This window comes from Sinohyriopsis cumingii, chromosome 15 (assembly GCF_028554795.1).
Source record: "Sinohyriopsis cumingii isolate HCF-2022 chromosome 15, ASM2855479v2, whole genome shotgun sequence".
Lineage (NCBI taxonomy): Eukaryota > Metazoa > Mollusca > Bivalvia > Unionida > Unionidae > Sinohyriopsis > Sinohyriopsis cumingii.
Window position 1 is genome coordinate 117,484,079 of NC_142975.1, and position 22,333 is coordinate 117,506,411.

Below are 22,333 nucleotides of genomic sequence, written 5' to 3' on the forward strand. Positions count from 1 at the left end.
AAAAAAAAACTTTACTATACAACCACATGCTTAAGATGAAAAGTCAAAACTGAACGTGATTTTTTTATTCTTTCTAAATTTTAACTTAAGTTTTGAAGAAAGAATCCAACAAAAGTAAATCACATTGCTTATTCAGATAACAGTTGACATAAATATACTTAGCAATTGGTAATTATTCTAATGTAATATAGCTACTAGTCCCAAATATACTTAATAGCAATCTATATTTATTGATGTGCTACAATACAAGTCTAAGTACAAGAAATGACACCATGCAGAACTACAATCCAAATCTAAGCACAAGACATGGCACCATGCAGAACTACAACACACACACACACACACACACACACACACACAATATATATATATATATATATATATATATATATATATATATATATATATATATATATATATATATATATATATATATAGACTCGAAGCTCTCAGCGATTATGAATCAACAATAGTCAATGAAAACAATTCTAATATTTCATACACGTACATAGATAGTTTCGACCATCTACACAAACGTTTACTTTAATAGAAGGTTGATTTTCTAGCTACAAAGACCCAACAATGAACGGAATGCCGTGCTCAGTTTATTATAGATTTAGCTTTGGTTTTTGGACATCGGGGGGTGGGGAATATTTGCTGTCAAAGGAATGAAAGTATACAGTAACGTAATTCAGCTGGACCTTACTAATTTGTATCAGTCATGAATAACACGCCTTTATCAGAAATGTCCTGTGTGTAGAGGATGTCGGTAAATTGTTCATATAACCACTGAAACGTTCCGTGTTGCTCTGGCTCACAAACTATTGTCAAAATGGCGGACTGAGTAGCATTAGTAACAGATTCATTGTAAATATTCCGACGATATTTCTGAAACTTTATTCCTTGATTGCAAGATATTTTCCGATCATGTGTTAAAGAGAGGCTTCAACTACGATACGCAAAACATATACATGAAATTAGGATTTTCAACGGTAAAATAGGCGAAAGTTGCAGTACGTTGCTGGCGGTCTATGAGAAAAAACGAACATCCTCACTAACTAAAGGTAAGCATTCGTTTGAAGTGGACAAAATAACAGAATACTTCTCTTCTTGCAAAAGTTAGTTATGTTTCATAATTAAATATGAAATTGTAGTATGACTTCTGCAATGTTGTTTTTTTCTTCTCAGTAAAGCTTTTGTTATGTATTCGTACCTGTTAAATTTATATTGTACATGTAAATGCCTAATTGTCATCTAAGAATAAAATAAGTACTTTTTCTGAGATGCTATAAAAATTATTTATTATCAGTTATTACTTGAACCAAGCTCAGGATAAACCTTAAAGTTACAATAAATATAAAAAAATAAAACAGTTAATACAAAGTCTCTTGTGTGAATAAAGGGAATGTTTTATGTTCTTTACGTCGCCTTGATTAGACGGACAAACGCATTTAATAATGGCATCATTGATAAACCAGTAAATTTATATATTATATCAGATCATCATAAAACTATCATGTATCATAATCTCTTTATAAACAATACATAATAATGGCATGTCGGAATAAGCAGCAACAGGCACTGGGGGCGGGGCGTTTATATTCATGATTACCTTGGTTCGTTAATTACTGTGACTCGTTTTCTCTTGCTTCATTAACGTCATAATAATTTGTAGGTGTTATTCCCTTAATAATTTGTTATACATATGTTTTATTTGAAGTGAGCATGAGCATGACAAAAGTACAAGACAGCTTATGCAAAACTGTAAAACTCTTGAAAATGAAAAAAATGAATGCCAGAAAGAATTGTTTAAAAGTCGGGAAGCAGCTGAAAATACCTCATTAAATATATAATGTAAAAAAGTTCCACCATTTGGAAAAATAAAGAATTCCAGAATGTAACACGTATAGAAAAGCAGTACATTAGTTCCTGAAGATTTTTAAACTGATTTGGGAAATTTGAGAGAAAAATAAACGTTAATTAAAAAAACTCACGAATGTAATTAAGAAATTTGTAGATATGGCATTCATGATAAAGTGACTATAAAGTACACAATGGTTTTGAATAATACATGAAGCCACACACTAAATAAAAATAGATTAAGATATAGATATTGATTACAAATACAGCTGAAAGAGCTGAAAATATATGTAATATAAAAATAGAAGCTAGTCTTAACATTTCAGAGAAAGAAGGTTAAACAAAATCGCATAAATGTTGATGCAATCATGAGAGCAGAGGCGGCGTTAGGAGTACGCGGGGCCTAGGGCCGACCATGACCACGCGGAGCCAGAGTATCGGTATCTCGACTTGTATGCTACTGCAAACACTGATTATGTCTAGACTATATCAACTTTCGCGATTTGCGTGCATTGCATGCGGCATGTATCAGCGTTTCCAATTTACCGGGAGAATATAGCTTGACAAACTCAAAAAGACGACCTTAGGCCTGAAGCGCAGGGCCCCCTCAAACGACGCCTAGGGCGGTCGCCCCGCTTGCCACCCCTAAACGCCGGTTCTGCATGAGAGCATTTATATTTCTCTCAAATTTTATGCAGATAAAGCATATTTATTATAAAATCAACCATGCATTTTTCCAAGAGAAAATGTATAATTTTATCCCACCAAAAAGACCTATATTCACAAAGCATGACCACAAAAATTAATCAAAATCAGTTGATAATACGGAAAGTATGTGGAGTGAGAGAAAAACGATAACTTAACTTGCACCATGTAACCTAGGAGGAAGTGGGACTTCGTAACGGTTACGCGTCAACGTTCACATGGATTTTAATGTTGTTGTTGTGTGGTTTAACGCCATTTTTCAGCACACGATGGGCTATACATGGCGGCCGTTATTAATGGTGGAGGAAGAACCCGGAAAAACCCCAAAAAGAACCACTGACCCAAGAGAAGCTACTGTCAAGCTTTCTCACACTGGCTGAATCCGAGACTCGAACCGGCTCAGACAGAGGTGAGATGGCAGTGATCCGTAACGGAGAGCGGTTTAAACCTCTCGGCAACTCGGGACCCCTGGATTTTAATGTAGTGTTCAAAGTACCAATAGCACAAAGTTATAATAGTCTGTCAATATTTGCTGGGTACATTTATTTGCCAGGAGGAATACACATACTGTAATTGGTGTAATGCTTTGTTTATATTTTTCTTCCTTCGTGTTTTGTAAAGCTTATTAATAAGAGTATAAAAACATAATATTTAATATTAAAATATCCGAAGGCCGATCTACCCTCCCTCAGCCTTTATCCCTGTATGGGCTGGTAAGACAGCAGACTAATCGACCAATAAGGAAACATATGGATGGGCAATAAATGAATGCCTTTAGGGCAAGTCTCCCCAACTCCACAACCACATCTCTCTCTCTCTCTCTCGCCACTCCGGTGGCCTAGTGGTTAGAGCGTCCGCCTCGTGGGTTCGATCCCCGGCTGAGTCATACCAAAGACTTAAATACAAATGGTACTAAAAGCTGCCTCGCTTGGCCCTCAGCATTAAGAGATTAGTGTTAGGACTGGTCCGCCTGGTGTCAGGATAATGTGACGGGGGGGGGGGGGGGCACATTAAGCTAAAGGTCTGAGGCATGATGGCCCAGTGCTAGACATCACTTTAAACTGCCACACTGCAGACATCGTAACGATATGACTGAAAAATTGTTGAAGCTACGTTAAAAATCCAAATCCAAATCTCGATCGATCGATTGATCGACCTTACTAGAAAGATACCAGCGAAAATCCGTTAAAACCGTGAGTGGCGGATTCTTACCAGTATGTCATGAGACGATGTCTCAGAACCTCTGAATGATGTAACAATGTAGTCACACGAAGCAACGAAAAGGGGAAAGCTACAAATGCAGGATTAAAACAATTGTATGGTTCGTAGCAGTTGCTAATTTAACCATAATAATGACTTAGATGAACTTTAAATACATCGAAATGTTATAATTGCCAATGCCGGTTTCTCATTTCGCTTAGTTTATATTTCTAACTCGTTTAATATGCTAGCCGGTATGTGAAAGCCAGCGCATTCAAAAATCAATCACAGCTAACCAACCTGTGTTTGTAATGCTCCACTTTCTTAATTTCAACCAACTTTCATGTTTAACTCATGAGTTTGACTTATATTTATTGAGTCAATAAAAATGAAAACAGACGTTCAAAACTAAAAGAAGCAACATCGTGGAATTGTGTCACACAATCAAGTTAATCCTTCTGAACAAACCAGTAGTATTAGTAGTGAAGTGGGGCACCCTAGCGACAATGGGAATTAGCATTACAGACCCCCCCCCCCCCCCGGCAACTCTAGCGACAATGTAAATTTAACATGGGGAAAAATCATGGGCAACTCTAGCGACGAGGGAAATTAACATGGGAATAAATCGTGGGTCTGTTTAGCGACAAGGGAAATTAACATGGGGAAAATTGTTGGGTCACTCTAGCGACAAGGGAAATTAACATGGGAATAAATCATGGGTCTGTTTAGCGACAAGGGAAATTAACATGGGGAAAATTGTTGGGTCACTCTAGCGACAAGGGAAATTGAACATGGGAAAAAGTCTTGGGCCACTCTAGCCTCAAGGGGAATTGAACATGGGAAAAAGTCTTGGGTCACTCTAGCCTCAAGGGGAATTGAACATGGAAAAAAAAAATCTTGGGTCTGTTGAGCGACAAGGGAAAATGGAACAGGGTCGGGACCCTATTTTAATACGGTCCCGACCCGATGGGTCTATGAAAAGGGAACATACGAAAATTGAAACAGGGAGGGTCTCTATTTTTTTTTTAAAATTAAAAATAAAAAGGGGTAGGCAATGAAAGTCAAGATCTTTTCGAGACCTATGAATGGCTCTGAAAAGGGCCTTTGGTTTTATGTTAATATATCCTTAATATTATATCGTGGATAAACACCCATATATCTATTTATAGCTATAATCAGCTTAAATTCCTATGAAATCTCACTATCTATTTATACTACAACTTGTGGGTTATTCCTTTGGAAAATCCCACTATCTTTTTATAGCCTCAGCTTGAGTGACGTTCCTGTTTATGAACTCTAGTACATATGTATAGCTACAACCTATGGAAATCCCCAAGTCCATATTTATAGTCTCAAAATTTCCAGCGTCAATGACGTCACTGTACTGAACACTAGGGGATAAATGTCAACAGTGTTGCAAGTGGCTGACCTGAATACACGCTACTGTAGGTAGGTAGGTAGAGTGTATTTGATAGGGATAAAGTGAGTTTTATAGGAACAAACAGAGACCAATACACACACACACACAACGTACGCGCGCAGACATACGCGCGCGCACACACACACTCACACAAACACACACACACACTATAAAATGGATAAAATTAGTAACTACTTACAATATCAACTTGTGTGACGATCGTGGATAAATACCTATGTATCTATAATCAGCTGAAACTGATATGAAATCCCACTATCTATTTATAGCTCCAACTTGTGGGTTATTCCTTTGGAAAATCCCACTATCTTTTTATAGCCTCAGCTTGAGTGACGTTCCTGTTTATGAACTCTAGTACATATGTATGGCTACAACCTATGGAAATCCCCAAGTCCATATTTATTGTCGCAAAATTTCCAGCGTCAGTGACGTCACTGTACTGAACACTAGGGGATAAATGTCAACAGTGTTGCAAGTGGCTGACCTGAATACACGCTACTGTAGGTAGGTAGGTAGAGTGTATCTGATAGGGATAAGGTGAGTTTTATAGGGACAGAGACCAATGCACACACACACACACACACACACACACAACGTACGTGCGCAGACATACGCACACACACACACAGAGGAAAGAGGAAAAAAACAAAACCAAACATACTATCCATACAAACGTACGCGAACGCATACAAACTCCAAATATACTATCCACACAACGTCGCTAACGCGTACAAACCCCAAATATACTATTCACACAACGTCGCTAACGCGTACAAACTCCAAATATACTATCCACACAACGTCGCTAACGCATAAAAACCCAAATATACTATCCACACAACGTCGCTAACGCATAAAAAAACCCAAATGTACTATCCACACAACGTCGCTAATGCAAACAAACACCAAATATACTATCCACACTCGGGAGGAAGAAGAAGAAAACAAAAAAACCAAATATACGATCTACACAACGTACGCGAACACACACACACACACACACACACACACACACACACATACACACACACACACACACACACACAGAGGGAAGAGGAAAAAACAAACCCCAAATATACTATCAACACAGAAGGGAGATAATACAAACCCCAAATAAACTATCCACACAAACGTACGCGAACGCACAAACCCCAAATATACTATCCAAACAAACGTACGCGAACGCATACAAACCCCAAAATATACTATCCATACAAACGTACGCGAACGCATACAAACCCCAAATATACTATCCACACAAACGTACGCGAACGCATACAAACCCCAAATATACTTTCCATACAAACGTACCCGAACGCATACAGTTCCCAAATATACTATCCACACAACGTCGCTAACGCGGACAAACCCCAAATATACGATCTACACTCGGGAGGAAGAAAAAAAATAACCAAATATACGATCTACACAACGTACGCGAATACACACACACACAGACAGACACACACACACACACACACACACACACGCACACACAGGGAAGAGGACAAAAACAAACCCCAAATATACCATCCACACAGAAGGGAGATAATACAACCTCCAAATATACTATCTACACATGGAAGAGGAAGAATACAAATCCCATACCTACTATCCATACGGAGGTGAGATGTAAATAAAATAAACCCCATATCTACAATCTACGCAGAGGGAAGAAATAAATAGCCCAATATACACTATCCTCAAAGAGGAAAGAGGAAAAAGCCATAATATAATAACCACACAGAGGGAAGAAGAAAACCTTTATACACTATCCACACGCAGTGAAGAAATAACCCTTTATATATACTATCAACAGAGAGTGAAGAAAATAACCCATTATATTCCATCAACACAGTGAAGAAGAAAAAGTTTTTTGAAAGCACCTAAGCCCTCACCTGCAATGACCAACTCTGCCAAGCAGCTACACACCACACCACCCTCAACACTACAAAACCCATTTAACCCGTTATTTCATGGCATCAGTGTGTGATTTAGGAAACATCAAGACACAAAAGGATGGATGAATAGACTATTGTTTACCGACTTGCATGCCTAAAGAGCGCGCGTGAAGGAAAACATCCTTTCATTTCAATTCTAACTAAAACATGTTCCAGAGGGACAGAGATAGGTGAAAGAGCACAATTTCATAAAGTGTGAGTAAAAAAACAAATCACGCCATCCTTATTATAGAATGTCAAGACTAAGAGACACTTACGTTTTCTTTCTGGTCTATTCTCTTTTAGAGGGTAGTATGAAATTTCACATCAGGGCCAACGCATCGGCTCACATTGTCAATATTTCCATTTCCATGTCTTTACTGGCACAAGTTCTTCATCATCTTCAATTTCTTCGTCTTCTAAATCCCTCTTCTCTGTTTCGTTTTGTTTCTGTTTCTTCTCTTTTCTCGTAGGGCACTCTGAATCCCAGTGTCCTTTCTCCCGACAACGATATTAGGTATCTTGACTTTTGTCTCTCTTTCTTAGACGAAGCAGGTATTCTGGAGACAAATACCCATTTACCTTTGCAGATATAACAAACTTCATTAGCACTTACACACTTTCGTATGACTCTCATCAAATCAGCGACCAAAAGAGTAAGTTTTGTTGCCACTTTCGCCTGTGAATTATGCTTTCGTATGACTTTTAGCAAATATTTGACCAGCAGGTCGATCTGTGCTGACTCTTCCATCTTCTTGATCGTTTGAGAGTGGAATGAATACTCTGACGCTAAGACACTCTACATATATACAGGGACCTGCTGCGTATGAAACCTAGTCAAATGTAATTTTGCAATAAGATGAAACGATTTCATTGAGGAAGTAAAAGGCAATGATGTACCGTATCGCCTCACACAAAACCTGAAGTGTTAGTTCAAATCCGTGTCAGCGATTTCGAAGACGACATAACTGAGCTTTAATCAATGCTCTCCATTTATGCCACAAAACCACGAGTCCTGATTCACGCCAAAATAAATTTCGTTCGGTCCATAAAAAATAGTATCACATCTGAGAAACGCAAAAACGAACTTCCAGAAAACTGAGAACGACGGCTTACACCTACAACGTAAATGTATGAGTTCAAGTAGTGCGTAAAACTTAGTCAAATTAAATTTTTATAGTCAAGACGAAACGATCTCTTTTCGAACAAGAAAGCAGACACCAAGCGACAATGGTGATCCGTGTCACACAACACTTTTCAAAATGTATATTATCAGAGGTTTGTTCTAGCGATCTGCACCGTTAAATTAAATGTTGATGTATTTTGCAATAAGACGGACACAATTTCCATGGGATCGTCCATGGTACCATTGTTCGTGCATTAGTTTAATTTTTTAAAATATTTTTTTATATTAATCGCCTATAGGATAGACCCAGTAAAGCATGGCCATTCTCGTCACTGTCTGAATAGCTACTCAAGTCAATTCGAAGCGAACGCGGTAAGAAAATAAGTATAGCCAATGAAATGGCTTACAGTGGGTGATGCATTGTTTTGTTCTAGGACTGTGTGGCATAATAATCCCTATGTTCTCGCGTTGTTACCATTACAGTGCAGACAGACTGAAATGTAAACTTACAAGCCCTCTTTGTGTGTGTTGTACCATTTCTTCTTACCACATCAAAATACTGAGCGTCACAGTATTGGTTCGCGTTTTCAAGCTGACCATTTTTTTATATCTCACTTAAACATTTTAACATAAACACTCACACTCACATCGGTAGAGTCAGAACAGACGTGTTACAGTATTGAGGGGCATGTTATCTTTTTTTTTCTTCAAACTAATAAATTTGGGGTTTGTATGAAGTAAAGAACCGAAAGTACAGTGAACCTCAAGGATGATGACCCAATCTGTCTGTCTATTGATTCGTGTATTTACTTAAGAAGAAATATGGCCTCTAAAACACAAAGAGATACGGCAAGCATGATTAGAATGAACACAACGATGTTTTCCTTCACGCCCGTGTAATTTAGAGTTTCAATCGTCTTTGAAGACAAACTTGGTCTCCTTTTGTAGGGCTTGAAATAATAAAAAATCTGAAAAATCTTAAGCACTTTGCTATAGATAATTTCATCAACAGACTAAACAACATAAATACCGTTACAACAATAGAAAGCCTTAAATCTTCTATCAAAAAGAAATGCATCAAAAAAATTAAAGATTAACGATAACTAACCAATGAAACCGAATTTAACAAAGGCAATGACATGTGAAGAAATGCCTCTCACTTTGGAAAGGTAGGCGAATGTACTCTGTCATGCACCATCAACTTGAAAAAAATTATAAACAGAGAGAAACCTGAATTCAAAATTCAGTTGTTTTTTTCTTCAAAATTGTTTCGTTTCTTTTTTTTTTTTTGGAACAAATCTAAGCATTAATATAGAGTGGAAAAGGGAAAATGCACATACAAGCTTTGATATTTCTGAAAAAATGAGGGGATATTCCTAACGTTCATAACCACCTATATATGCTTGGACTTGTCTGTGACTTATCAGCAAAACAAGATGTACATATTTCTGGTCAAGCTGCAAGTGTGTGCGTGTTTTTGAAAATGGTAAAAATTGGATATACAATTTTCTCGTGACACTTATAAAGTGAAGAGTCTGTGCAAGTGTCAAAAGCCAAAGTCATATACGTTTTGTATTTTGTACGGCTTGTAAAGATTTCCACTTTAGAAAATGTGAAGTATCACAAATTATTATCACAAACAGAAGTGGAGCATAGGGGCTTGCAAGAAAGAAAATAACCCAGACAGTTGGTGTCATCAAGAGTGCTAGAGACGGAACCCGAACTTGCTTGCTTGCTTACTTGAATTAAAGTGATTTTCGCTCTAATGGAGCATGTATCACTGGTTTAATAACGCACCGCGTGATTTTTAATTACTCCTGGGGAAGGAAAGAGAGCCTCATCCCCGAGGCTTTTATGTACTCACAGACTATTTTTAAATTTAGCCACTCAGGTGTAGGACTAACTAGTCCTTAATAACCTGACTGAAAGGCTTTAAACATGAGTGGGAATTGTCTCACCACACACTCATTTTTCTGTCCGAGCGTGGTAAAGGATGAAAAAGATGCTCAGTTTATTTGGGGTTTGTATTATCTCCCTTCTGTGTTGATAATATATTTGGGGTTTGTTTTTTCCTCTTCCCTCTGTGTGTGTGTGTGTATGTGTTCGCGTACGTTGTGTAGATCGTATATTTGTTTTTTTGTTCTTCTTCTTCCTCCCGAGTGTGGATAGTATATTTGGTGTTTGTATGCATTAGCGACGTTGTGTGGATAGTATATTTGGGTTTTTTATGCGTTAGCGACGTTGTGTGGATAGTATATTTGGAGTTTGTACGCGTTAGCGACGTTGTTTGGATAGTATATGTGGGGTTTGTACGCGTTAGCGACGTTGTGTGGATAGTACATTTGGGTTTTTATGCGTTAGCGACGTTGTGTGGATAGTATATTTGGGGTTTGTATGCGTTCGCGTACGTTTGTATGGATAGTATGTTTGGTTTTGTTTTTCCTCTTTCTCCTGTGTGTGTGTGTGTGTGTGTGTGTGTGCGTATGTCTGCGCACGTACGTTGTGTGTGTGTGTGTGTGTGTATTGGTCTCTGTTTGTTCCTATAAAACTCACTTTATCCCTATCAGATACACTCTACCTACCTACCTACAGTAGCGTGTATTCAGGTCAGCCACTTGCAACACTGTTGACATTTATCCCCTAGTGTTCAGTACAGTGACGTCACTGACGCTGGAAATTTTGAGACTATAAATATGGACTTGGGGATTTCAATAGGTTGTAGCTATACATATGTACTAGAGTTCATAAACAGGAACGTCACTCAAGCTGAAGCTATAAAATGATAGTGGGATTTTCCAAAGGAATAACCCACAAGTTGGAGCTATAAATAGATAGTGGGATTTCATATCAATTTCTGCTGATTATAGATACATAGGTATTTATCCACGATCGTGACACAAGTTGATATTGTAAGTAGTTACTAATTTTATCCATTTTATAGTGTGTGTGTGTGTGTGTGCGTGCGCGTATGTCTGCGCGCATACGTTACGTGTGTGTGTGTGTGTGTAAGTGTTGGTCTCTGTTTGTTCCTATAAAACTCACTTTATCCCTATCAAATACACTCTACCTACCTACCTACAGTAGCGTGTATTCAGGTCAGCCACTTGCAACACTGTTGACATTTATCCCCTAGTGTTCAGTACAGTGACATCACTGATGCTGGAAATTTTGAGACTATAAATATGGACTTGGGGATTTCCATAGGTTGTAGCTATACATATGTACTAGAGTTCATAAACAGGAACGTCACTCAAGCTGAGGCTATAAAAAGATAGTGGGATTTTCCAAAGGAATAACCCACAAGTTGTAGTATAAATAGATAGTGAGATTTCATAGGAATTTAAGCTGATTATAGCTATAAATAGATATATGGGTGTTTATCCATGATATAATATTAAGGATATATTAACATAAAACCAAAGGCCCTTTTCAGAGCCATTCATAGGTCTCGAAAAGATCTTGACTTTCATTGCCTACCCCTTTTTATTTTTTATTTTTTTTAAAAAAATAGAGACCCTCCCTGTTTCAATTTTCGTATGTTCCCTTTTCATAGACCCATCAGGTCGGGACCGTATTAAAATAGGGTCCCGACCCTGTTCCTTTTTCCTTTGTCGCTCAACAGACCCAAGATTTTTTTTTCCATGTTCAATTCCCCTTGAGGCTAGAGTGACCCAAGACTTTTTCCCCATGTTCAATTCCCCTTGAGGCTAGAGTGGCCCAAGACTTTTTCCCATGTTCAATTCCCCTTGACGCTAGAGTGGCCCAAGACTTTTTCCCATGTTCAATTTCCCTTGTCGCTAGAGTGACCCAACAATTTTCCCCATGTTAATTTCCCTTGTCGCTAAACAGACCCACGATTTATTCCCATGTTAATTTCCCTTGTCGCTAGAGTTGCCCATGATTTTTCCCCATGTTAAATTTACATTGTCGCTAGATTTGCCCGGGGGGGGGGGGGGTCTGTAATGCTAATTCCCACTGTCACTAGGTCTGCCCCACTTCACTACCAGTATTCCACCGGAGACCAAAAAGCATCAAAGACATCATAGTCAGGGCGAAGCTAACGGCAATCAATAACCAAGACCATCCTAGCAAATATGGCCCCTGTGGCGATAAAAGATGCAAAACCTGTCAACATATGATAGAGACCAGCACATTTTCTAGAACGTGCAAAACAGAGATTGTAATTTATCCTATCACAAGCAAAATCTCTAGCCTTCAGTATGTCGGAGAAAGTTAAAAGCTACACAAAAGGACTGGATGACAAAGAAGCTGTTTAAAGTCCAGTCGCTGAACACCTCTCCTCTGTTGTCAACAATTTCAGTGATAAAACACTTATTGCAATTGCTCACAATCCTAAATGGAGTTCCGAAACCAGGAAAAAGAATCTTACTGGATACACTGCCTTAGAACATTGAAACCAAGAGGTTTAAACCAAGAAGACTAGCAAGAGACAGCCACACACAAATAAAATCATCTTTTTGCAGACTGCACATTTTCTTATTAGTCACCCAAAGGCCTATAATACTACAATAGCAATGGATTATCCGGGATATAATTACCGTTTCCAAAAATTTACATAAAATAACCAATGGCGATATGAAAATGCCTGAGGTCTCACTGGACAGTTTATCTGGTGAATTTTCATCCAACAATGACCAATTACAGAAAAATGAGAATAATTTTACACTGAAGATACAAATAAAAACAAACTAATGATTTTTGTAGAAAGCATACATGTGAAATTTTGACTGCAGTAATCAGGTTAATTCCTGATGTAACTGGTGGTTTGTATACTGAACCAACACTGCCACCAACCCCTAAATTTTACATTCATTTTTGACAAGAAATAGCTATTTTGAATATTTTTCTGTGACAAGGCAGCTAAAAGAATCAATATGTGCCTTATGCATGAATAAAGTTCACTAGTATTATAACAAATTAGCATACTTTTCATCACCCCTCAACCATCTAGATTTTTAGATATTTACCTCTGTAGCAGACACACATAAATATGTAAGACAAGTCGACAGCTCATTTGCAGCCCAAGTTACGCATCTGATCTCCAATGTTCATCTAACTGTGACAGGCAGTCACCAACAAGCCAAACTACTTCCAAGCCTAACTCAAAGTAAATCTAAACCACATTATAGATTTAGTTTATGTGTGAATTTATAAATGCTAGGCTTGTGATAATTAGGTTCACGCCTTCTACCTTAAAAATTGGGGGGGGTTGTCAAAATATGAAACTATCCAGTGAGACCTTACTCCACTTCAACAAATGCAGACTGTAGGCAGTCAAATATGTTGCAAACAATGGACAGACCATCAACACTGCTTTCAGTTGCGGAAGTTGATGATGTAGTTGACAGAATAACGCTAACAGATTCAGGCTCCACAGCGCCGACGTCTGCCACATCAGCTTGTGTGCTCACTGCTGCATGCCTGTGAATATGGGCATTATTTTGCTCCGCAGCCTGAGATGGAAAGTACAGGCCACACTGATTACAAACGCGCTTCTCAAGATCAGCAGTCACCGACGTACATTAGAAATCAAATTGCATCCTCAGAAAGTCGTGTGAAGGCTGCAGATATAACAGATCCAGTCGTTGATAAAGCGATCAAAACGTTTCACTGTTGTTGCTAACTGTTGCATAGGTAATCCCTTTACCTGTGCTGTAGTGTGGAACAGGTGGAGGTACAAATCGACCATGAAACATATCACTGAAGTTAGTGTGACGCTGACCACAGCAGGATTCACTGTTGTACTTCACAATCTGCAAGCAATACTACGACTGTTGAATGTACTGACTTGACCACTCATCTGATGGTGGACTGGTGTCCAGATTTCCTGCATCACATGATACAAAATATGCTATAGTCTGATAATACAAACCCATTTGTTTGTACCCCACTACCGATTACAAAAACGCGAACGTTTAATGTGATAAAAAGTGCACAGAACTAAGTCAATTGAATCATTGATTTATAATTTCTAACCTGACTGACCAGAATGGCATTAATGCTGGCAACCCCAGCACCATTTCATGCTTAACGGCTTTCCATACTAACATGACGCCATATTGCGCACACTATAGGCTAGTTTTTTTCCATCAGACAAAATAATGACGTAGTTCATCCTGTTCGGCAACTGCTGAATAATTGCATCAATTAAATAACGTTGAGAGTTTGGAATTATATCCCTCTGCATCCATGAACATAGAAATTAAACCGCTTGTTAAATCCACATGAAAAGCAAATTTGTAGTTGTTCTTATTTTTCTTTTGCTTGATTTGACATTGTAAATATCAGAAGCAGACAACTTATGTATGTACATCTGTAGTCATTATACACCCCTTTGCTGAAAATGGACTTGTCCAGAAACTGGAAATGGATCCGAGCATGTCTGTCTATTACACTGAAAACTTCCGTTAAGCATGAAACGCACGTAAGATGATGGTGTTAGTGCCACTCTACTCAGAGTCAGGTTAGAAATTATAAATCAATGAATGAATTGACTAAGTTCCTTGCACTTATTATCACATTAAAGGTTTCCATTATTTAAATCAGTAGGGGGATACAAACAAACGGGTTTGTATTATCAGACTATACCACATCTAATTCATCAATAACCGTTGAGCTCCATATTTCTGCCAGCACTTCACCGGCCTTTTGGCAATAGGCCCTTTCCAACTCTATATCCCAATTTTGTGCCATTGCTGTCCAAATGAGATCCATAATAGCTGTAAGGCAGGATCAATCCTGATAGGTTGCGTTACAGAGGAGCCTTGCATCATTCGATGGTGTTGTAGGCAGAGTGTCCTGTCGCATGGCACGCAATAAAAATCGCATCCAGATTGTTATAATGGAAGGCTAAATAGGCTGCGGCTAGTGTTTTCGGAAATCGTTGGTCCTCATCCATGCCACCATCTGCTGTTATGACTACAATCTGCTTCTCTGATCCATTAATACACATAACAGGCTGAAATGCAGGAAGTTGTTTGAGCTCTTCAAAATCAGCATGTGTCATTGCTGTGCTACTGTCATGCTTCCCACTGCAAATGAATATAGCAGTCGGCCCTGAATACGGTACAGTCCCTGGTTTCAGTTTGTGGTGTTCAGCAATAACCCAGTCGTGAACTGGCAGCTGCACACGATACTCCATGTGCATCAGAATGGACACCTGCTTATTTGCTGCCAGTAAACCTAATGGGACACATACCTTCACATTCTCCCTCTCTCTGTGAATAAAGCTATAATTTATAATTTTTGTATTAAGTCTGTACATGAGAAATTAATGATAAGTATTTTGTAATATATAGTATTAAGATCACTGGCATCGTATGACAGGTCATGGTATCATATAATACTGGCTACTAAGACCATAGGTACTGTGTTTGTATGTGTATGTGATTTGGATTTTTAACGTAGCTTTAACAATTTTTCAGTCATATTGCTATGATGTCTGCAGTGTGACAGTTTATAGTGATGTCTAGCACTGGGGCATCATGCCGCAGACATGTATCATGATGACCCACCCAGTCACATTATCCTGACACCAAGCTAACCAGTCCTAACACTAACCTCTTAATGCTGAGCGCCAAGCGAAGTAACTGCTTGTACCATTTTTTTAAGTCTTTGGTATGACTCAACTGGGGATCGAACCCATGACCTCCCGCATCCGAGGCGAACACTCTAACCACTAGGCCACCGGAGCAGTAGGTATTGTGTAACATAGGTCATTCAAACCATGGTACCATATAATACTGGGTATTAAGACCATGGGCACTGTGCATCATAGGTCATTAAAACCATGGGTACTGTATAATATTGGGTATTGTGCGTGTGTGAGAGATTTGGATTTTAACATAGCTTTAACAATTTTTCAGTCATATTGCTATGATGTCTGCAGTGTGACAGTTTATAGTGATGTCTAGCACTGGGGCATCATGCGCCAGACATGTAGCATGATGACCCACCCGGTCACATTATCCTGACACCAAGCCGACCAGTCCTAACACTAAGCTCTTAATGCTGAGCGTCAAGCGAAGCAACTGTTTGTACCATTTTTGTAAGTCTTTGGTATGACTTGGCTGGGGATCGAAACCCATGACTTACCGCATCTGAGACTGATGCTCTAACCACTAGGCCACTAGAGCAGTATCTTGGGTATTAAGACCACATGTATTGTTTAACATAAGTGATTAAAGACATGGGTACTGTATAATATTGGGTATTAAACCACATGTATTGTGTAACAATAGTCATTAAAGACATGGTTTCTATATACTATTGGATATTAAGACGACAGGTATTGTGTAACCATGGATACCACATAGTACTGGGTATTAAAACCATCGGTATTGTGTAATAAAGGTAACTGACAGCATAGGTACCATATAATATTATTTTATTAAAACCATGAGTATTGTGTAATATAAAGTATGAAGACATAAAGAACATGCAATTCTTGAATAATTTTTATTTTGCCAATGACTAGAGTCAAAAATCTATATTCACAATAAACTCCTACTATGAATATGACCTGTAAATAGAATGCATTTATATTCATTTCATGTATTCACAGTATATATATATATATATATATATATATATATATATATATATATATATATATATATATATATATATATATGCACACATCATTTTTTCTACATATCATTTTCAGGTAATCAAGAACTAATCTACTAATATGAACAACTGGATAATGAGTATTAGTAATTGATATTGTTCTTTATCTTTATATATAGCGCAAATTGTTTTCCTGATTATAAATACTGTATTTCATTAAAGAATTGCAAACTAGTTGAATAACTATATTACATACATGAAACAATTTATAACAGATGCTTTAACATGAAATGTATTCACTCCAAAATAATTGTCACCTAAATAACATTTGTCTTAAAAATTATCACTATAAATATGGAAGTGAAATGAAAGAAAATTTGCATTACCAAACTTATACAAGATTGATAGTTACATATATGCTTTACTAAGTTTAACCATCAGAGAGAAACATTTCCCTCTCAAGAATAAATGTGCATCTGAAATGCATTAAGTTTTTTTTATAGCTTTTTCATCCCTTTTCATTAACGTAACAATGAAAAACGTTTAACATAATACGAAAGCCTAAGTTCCATATAGCATGCTCAATGAACACATTGTTGTATAAACAAATAACTGGGAATGTTATTAGACACTGTATACAAGAATTATACCATCTGAGTAACACAGATAAAATTACAAATACACATGTAATGCAATGTGCATATTACACATCTAGTGGCATATATACTTGCTTACAACTCCAACTATAAATAATATAGACCCTGATCTGCCATTACATAAAGTACTTTTTCTGATTACTTAAAACAAACTGCATTGGCAAGGATCTGCCATCCCATTATGTGACAGCATATCTGATTCTATGCAGTTTGCAGTTCAAGACTTAAATTTGAGTACATGTATACATTTAATTATTATGTTAATTCTGGTAAAGTACCTGCACTAAATAAACCAACAAATAGTTAACTACAATTTAAGGAAATTTCTTTTATTACCCCAAAAATCTGTCCTTTGTTTGGATTGTTAACAACTTACACCAACTGTATTCATTTTTTGAAAATAAAATTCAGATTTATCAAAATCCTGCATTTTACAATAGAAAATTGCAGACCACCAAGCAATTTACATCTCATATATTCAGTATCATCCCCTCTAAAAAAGTTTAAAATATCTTTACTTGTGAACAAATGTTCTAAATGAGTAAAGTTTATAAATACCCTACGTACATGCCTATAAATCAAGTCAAACTGCAAACAACCATCATATAATGCACCTGCAAATCAGTGCCTATTTTGCCTGTTCTACTGATTACTCCTAACAAACTGCACAGACCCAGAACTGCTGGCACATTATGCCGACAGATTTGGGTCTGTGCATTTTGCAGTTGGACTTGTAAGTAAGTAAAAAATGTATTACACCTTGGGTCATTGAACAGTTAATCAGTTTCACCTCTGGGAACATAATATTGTGTGCCAATCAAGGCAGGATATGATTCCCTTTATATTATCATCCAGGATGTATTTGCATGGTGGCAAAAGCCTTGCAGAATAATGTCATACATAATGATTGGTTGAGCTTACTTCATTCATCAAAACTGCTGGGAAGCCAAGCACTTATAAGTGGAAAACTTTAACATTAGGAACTTAAGTGAAAATTACATGTGTGACTTAGAGTGGATAAACCCAACTTCTCACTGAGAAAATGCAAGAAAAACTGGCAATTAAAAAAATATGGACTTTTTATTTCCAATAAGTAGAAAAATTACAAGTTTCCAGCATCTCACCTGCATTTGTCAGTACACCCAATATTTCTGACTTTCAAAACATTTAACACAAAACGTTAACATTATGATGACAATGATGATGTCATCATCGCAAGAAAAGTGACTGCTAAATTTCACTATGCTTTTGCAAATGAGACAAAATGTCAAATAATCATTTGTAACAGTCAATGCTGTTCCTCCTGTATGGTGTTTGCTCTTTAAAGTTATTTGCTTCTTGATTGTGCCTTGTTAGTTTCATATGAAGTGAAAATACCAAAATTTTGATGTGACATAGTGTTCAAGTCACTTTCCAAGTATTGTGATATACCTGGACTCCAGCATATTTGATTTTCAAACCTGTACATAATTGTGCCTACTTTATGAAATGCAAATGTATATATAATAATGAACATTCAATCTGACTCTTATGCAAAATAACATAAAAATCAGATGCCATCTGCATGTATTCCAGAAGCTTGTTTGTTAATTGTAAGCACATGAAGATACAAACTGAAAGGCAATGTAAAAGTTAATATTTAATGACAGAAACCCATAGTTATTAAGAGTGTGGTAACAATTATATTGCACTCCGAATATTTATCATTAGAACTTCATGAGGAAACAAACATCAAAATTTTAGCCACACCTCCACCCACATTGTTGCTTTGGAAGATGCCTCCAGACAAGTTTATGATGGCTGCATATCACTCTGTGCACCATTGGCAAAACTATACAAAGTTTTGAGATCCAACTGGCCATTTACAAATTCCATAACTGCATTTATTTTAGTTGCCTTAGCATTAGCATGTATACAGTGAAATCAAAAATGTCTCAAACTGATCGGAATGTTGATTTCCAGCTGTCAGAAGATATTTACAAACTGACATCACAACCAAAAGTTTAGTACATTCCTAGCAAATGAACAGACTGGTGCCCCAGTGTATGCTTTTTCATAGCTCACTATACCATCCTGATTAGAAAAATCAAACTCTGTTCCAGAGAAAATAGTCAAGAAATAATTGTTTGCAATTCATGTAAAGACAGACTATGCATTACTGCAGTTTGGGTGCCAGTCTAAAAATAACCCACTATGGTTTCATGAAAATTGAAGAACCAAACCACCTCACATGTTCAATTCACCCTGCATCTAGGAAGTCTGTCTGGAATTCATTAAAAGTAAGTACCTGCTACATAATCTTACGGCATCTTCTTCAAATCTGACACATGCATGCATAAAGTCAATAACATTTAATATCTAATAAGAACAAATCACATATCCATTTCCTTCAATCCCAGGACCTTGAATTCTTTCAACATTATTTGCCAAAACAATAACTATATTAATTTTCCTCATTGTGTCATCTCTTCAATTATACTATTTTTAAATAATTTACAATCCAGTCAATTGGTTTCTTCTTATTTACATTTTTTTTATGAGAAACTATATTCTCTGTATGACATATGGGTCCTAAAGCATTTTTCTCCCCATCTGTGTTAAACAACATACTCCTGTACAAAATTTTATCCTGTAAAATTTTGGTTTTCTCTAATTTAATCAATATAATTTAGAATGAAAACTTTTTATTAAAAGTTGATAATTTTGCAAAAACCAGAATATTTGACATCTCTGGTTGGTCGTCGAGAGCTTCACTACTTTAAAAGAACCTGGTAGTCCAGCTTAAATTCAGTAGTCCAAAGAAGGCACACAAATATAAAATTGTTACTTTTAATGCAATGTTTTTGTCTTATGTATCAGTATATGTAAGAATTAATTATTAACTTTTGGAAAGTATTTTTGTAAGTGTTTTAGAAAAAGGTAAAGAACATTAATAATAATAAGTAGCAAGGATATCACAAAGTAGTCTAATGATGTTCCATATATGGTAGTCCTGATTCCAATTATCCATGGGCTCTGGGTACAAGAATTAACGCTATATAGAATATTTAATCTCATCACCATTTACAGTCAGCATCACGACACTTCTGTTGTCAATCCAGACCAGTCTGACAAGCTTGAGGAGGTTGGTGTGTGGCAACACCTGTAGAGGGGGTGTAGCCATCTGCTTGGTACATTTGGTCTGCTGAGAGCCAATTCCAAAGAGTGAAGAGGAAGCTGTCTGTAAAAACACACATAATCAGGATTGAAAATTTCAAATTATGGATAATGAAATGATTGAATCAGATACACAGAAATAGTGAGTACAATACTAACACGACATCCTCATGGAGCTGGCATCACTCATCTGCCTTACATCTACTACAAAACCAAATGCATGGGCAACTGGCTGACAAATCTTAGTTATTATCATTCTTGAACACAATTAAAGGTTTTTCTAATTTTAGAAACATAGCCAATATTTGAGAGTGGATCAGCATCATTTGTACACATTTTAAAGGCCTCCATCACCAGATGCAATCTGTCAAATTCTGTTCAGCAGTTATTGTTAAAAGTCATTAGAAGATTGTTCTGTTTTGATAGCAATGCCTCTGTGCAAGGATGATGCTTTCTGTCAAGTTTGGTTTTATTAAGTTCAGTAGATTTTGGTTTTGTTTTATTTTTATCTTCAATAGATGGCAAATCAGCATCCATTGTATCAATTTAAAAGGCCTTCAACCTAAAATTCAGTTAAATTCTGTTGTGTGGTTTTGAAAAGTAAAAGGCCTTCAACCTAGAATTTGGTCAAATTCTGTTGTGTGGTTTTGAAACGTAGTTCAAAGATTTTCCTATTTCATATAAACCATTAACTTTAAAAGAGAGGAATTTATAAAAGTACAATGCAGTTGTTTCCTGACAAAGAGAGTATTTGAAAGCATAGTATATCGAATATTTCAGTAAATAAACATGGTTTAAACCACTGAAATCACAGTTTATAGTAACTTAAGCAAAGAGATTTATTTTCCTTACATATTAAAAATAAACAATTGAAATATTAAGAAGCATTACAGTTTTGGTTTTCATTGTAAGTTGTTTTCTTTATGTTTTCGAAAGAGAAGACCAAGCTATTATTATTATTATAAGCCAGATGTTCATGGGTAAGACATTTTAAGCATGTCTATCTATTAAGGAGCACTTAGTGCAGTCAGTAGAAAATATTAACTGAATTAGTGGATTCTAAGTTTGGGCTTCTTAAGCTCTGACTGGCTCTGGTATGTACCATCGAGAAAAGAGGCATCTAGTTTAAGCCCAACTTTTCATCTCAGTTGTCTGTGACAAGAAAAGGCTGATTACTATTAGTGCCCCTTAATGAAGATAAGATTCCATTCAGAATAAAGACTGTTTAATGAAGACTGGTTGCATTCAATGTTTTATTTGTGATCATCCATACTGGCAAGACCTATTTTATTAATCTCCTCTAATTAGTCCTGTTTGATGTAACTCTACAGCAATAAATTCTTCTATATTAGAAAACAGAATAAACACATCTATAATAACTTAAGCAATGAGATTATTTCTCTTACATGTACACAAATGTAAACTACATAGACCAGGCCCTGTATTCTCAAAGTTTTTGAGCAAGGAGCTTGTACTCAATGTCCCAAAACTATAACAATCTATACTTTTCATCAGGACAAAGCTACAAACACAAAACTTATTCTTAACTTGGGTCTGTCTACTAGACTGCCAACTTGACATATATTCATCCTATGTATCAGCTTCATTAGGGGATTGGACAATAAGCTTGAGTTTCTTGCTCGAAAAGTTCTGAGAGTTCCAG

General features: G+C 36.8%; 1 protein-coding gene across 6 annotated transcripts in view; it reads right to left on the minus strand.

The window, feature by feature from the left end:
• Positions 1-16,730: 16,730 nt before the first annotated feature.
• The window catches only part of LOC149782560 (WD repeat-containing protein 7-like), a 146,785-nt gene continuing 141,182 nt past the window's right edge, over positions 16,731-22,333 (minus strand). For all 6 annotated transcript variants that reach the window (XM_089934006.1, XM_089934003.1, XM_089934008.1 and 3 more), the window contains one exon: positions 16,731-20,734. In XM_089934006.1, the coding sequence (XP_089790132.1) occupies positions 20,549-20,734 (186 nt within the window). In that variant the 3' untranslated portion in view covers positions 16,731-20,548. The remainder of the gene's footprint in view (positions 20,735-22,333) is intronic.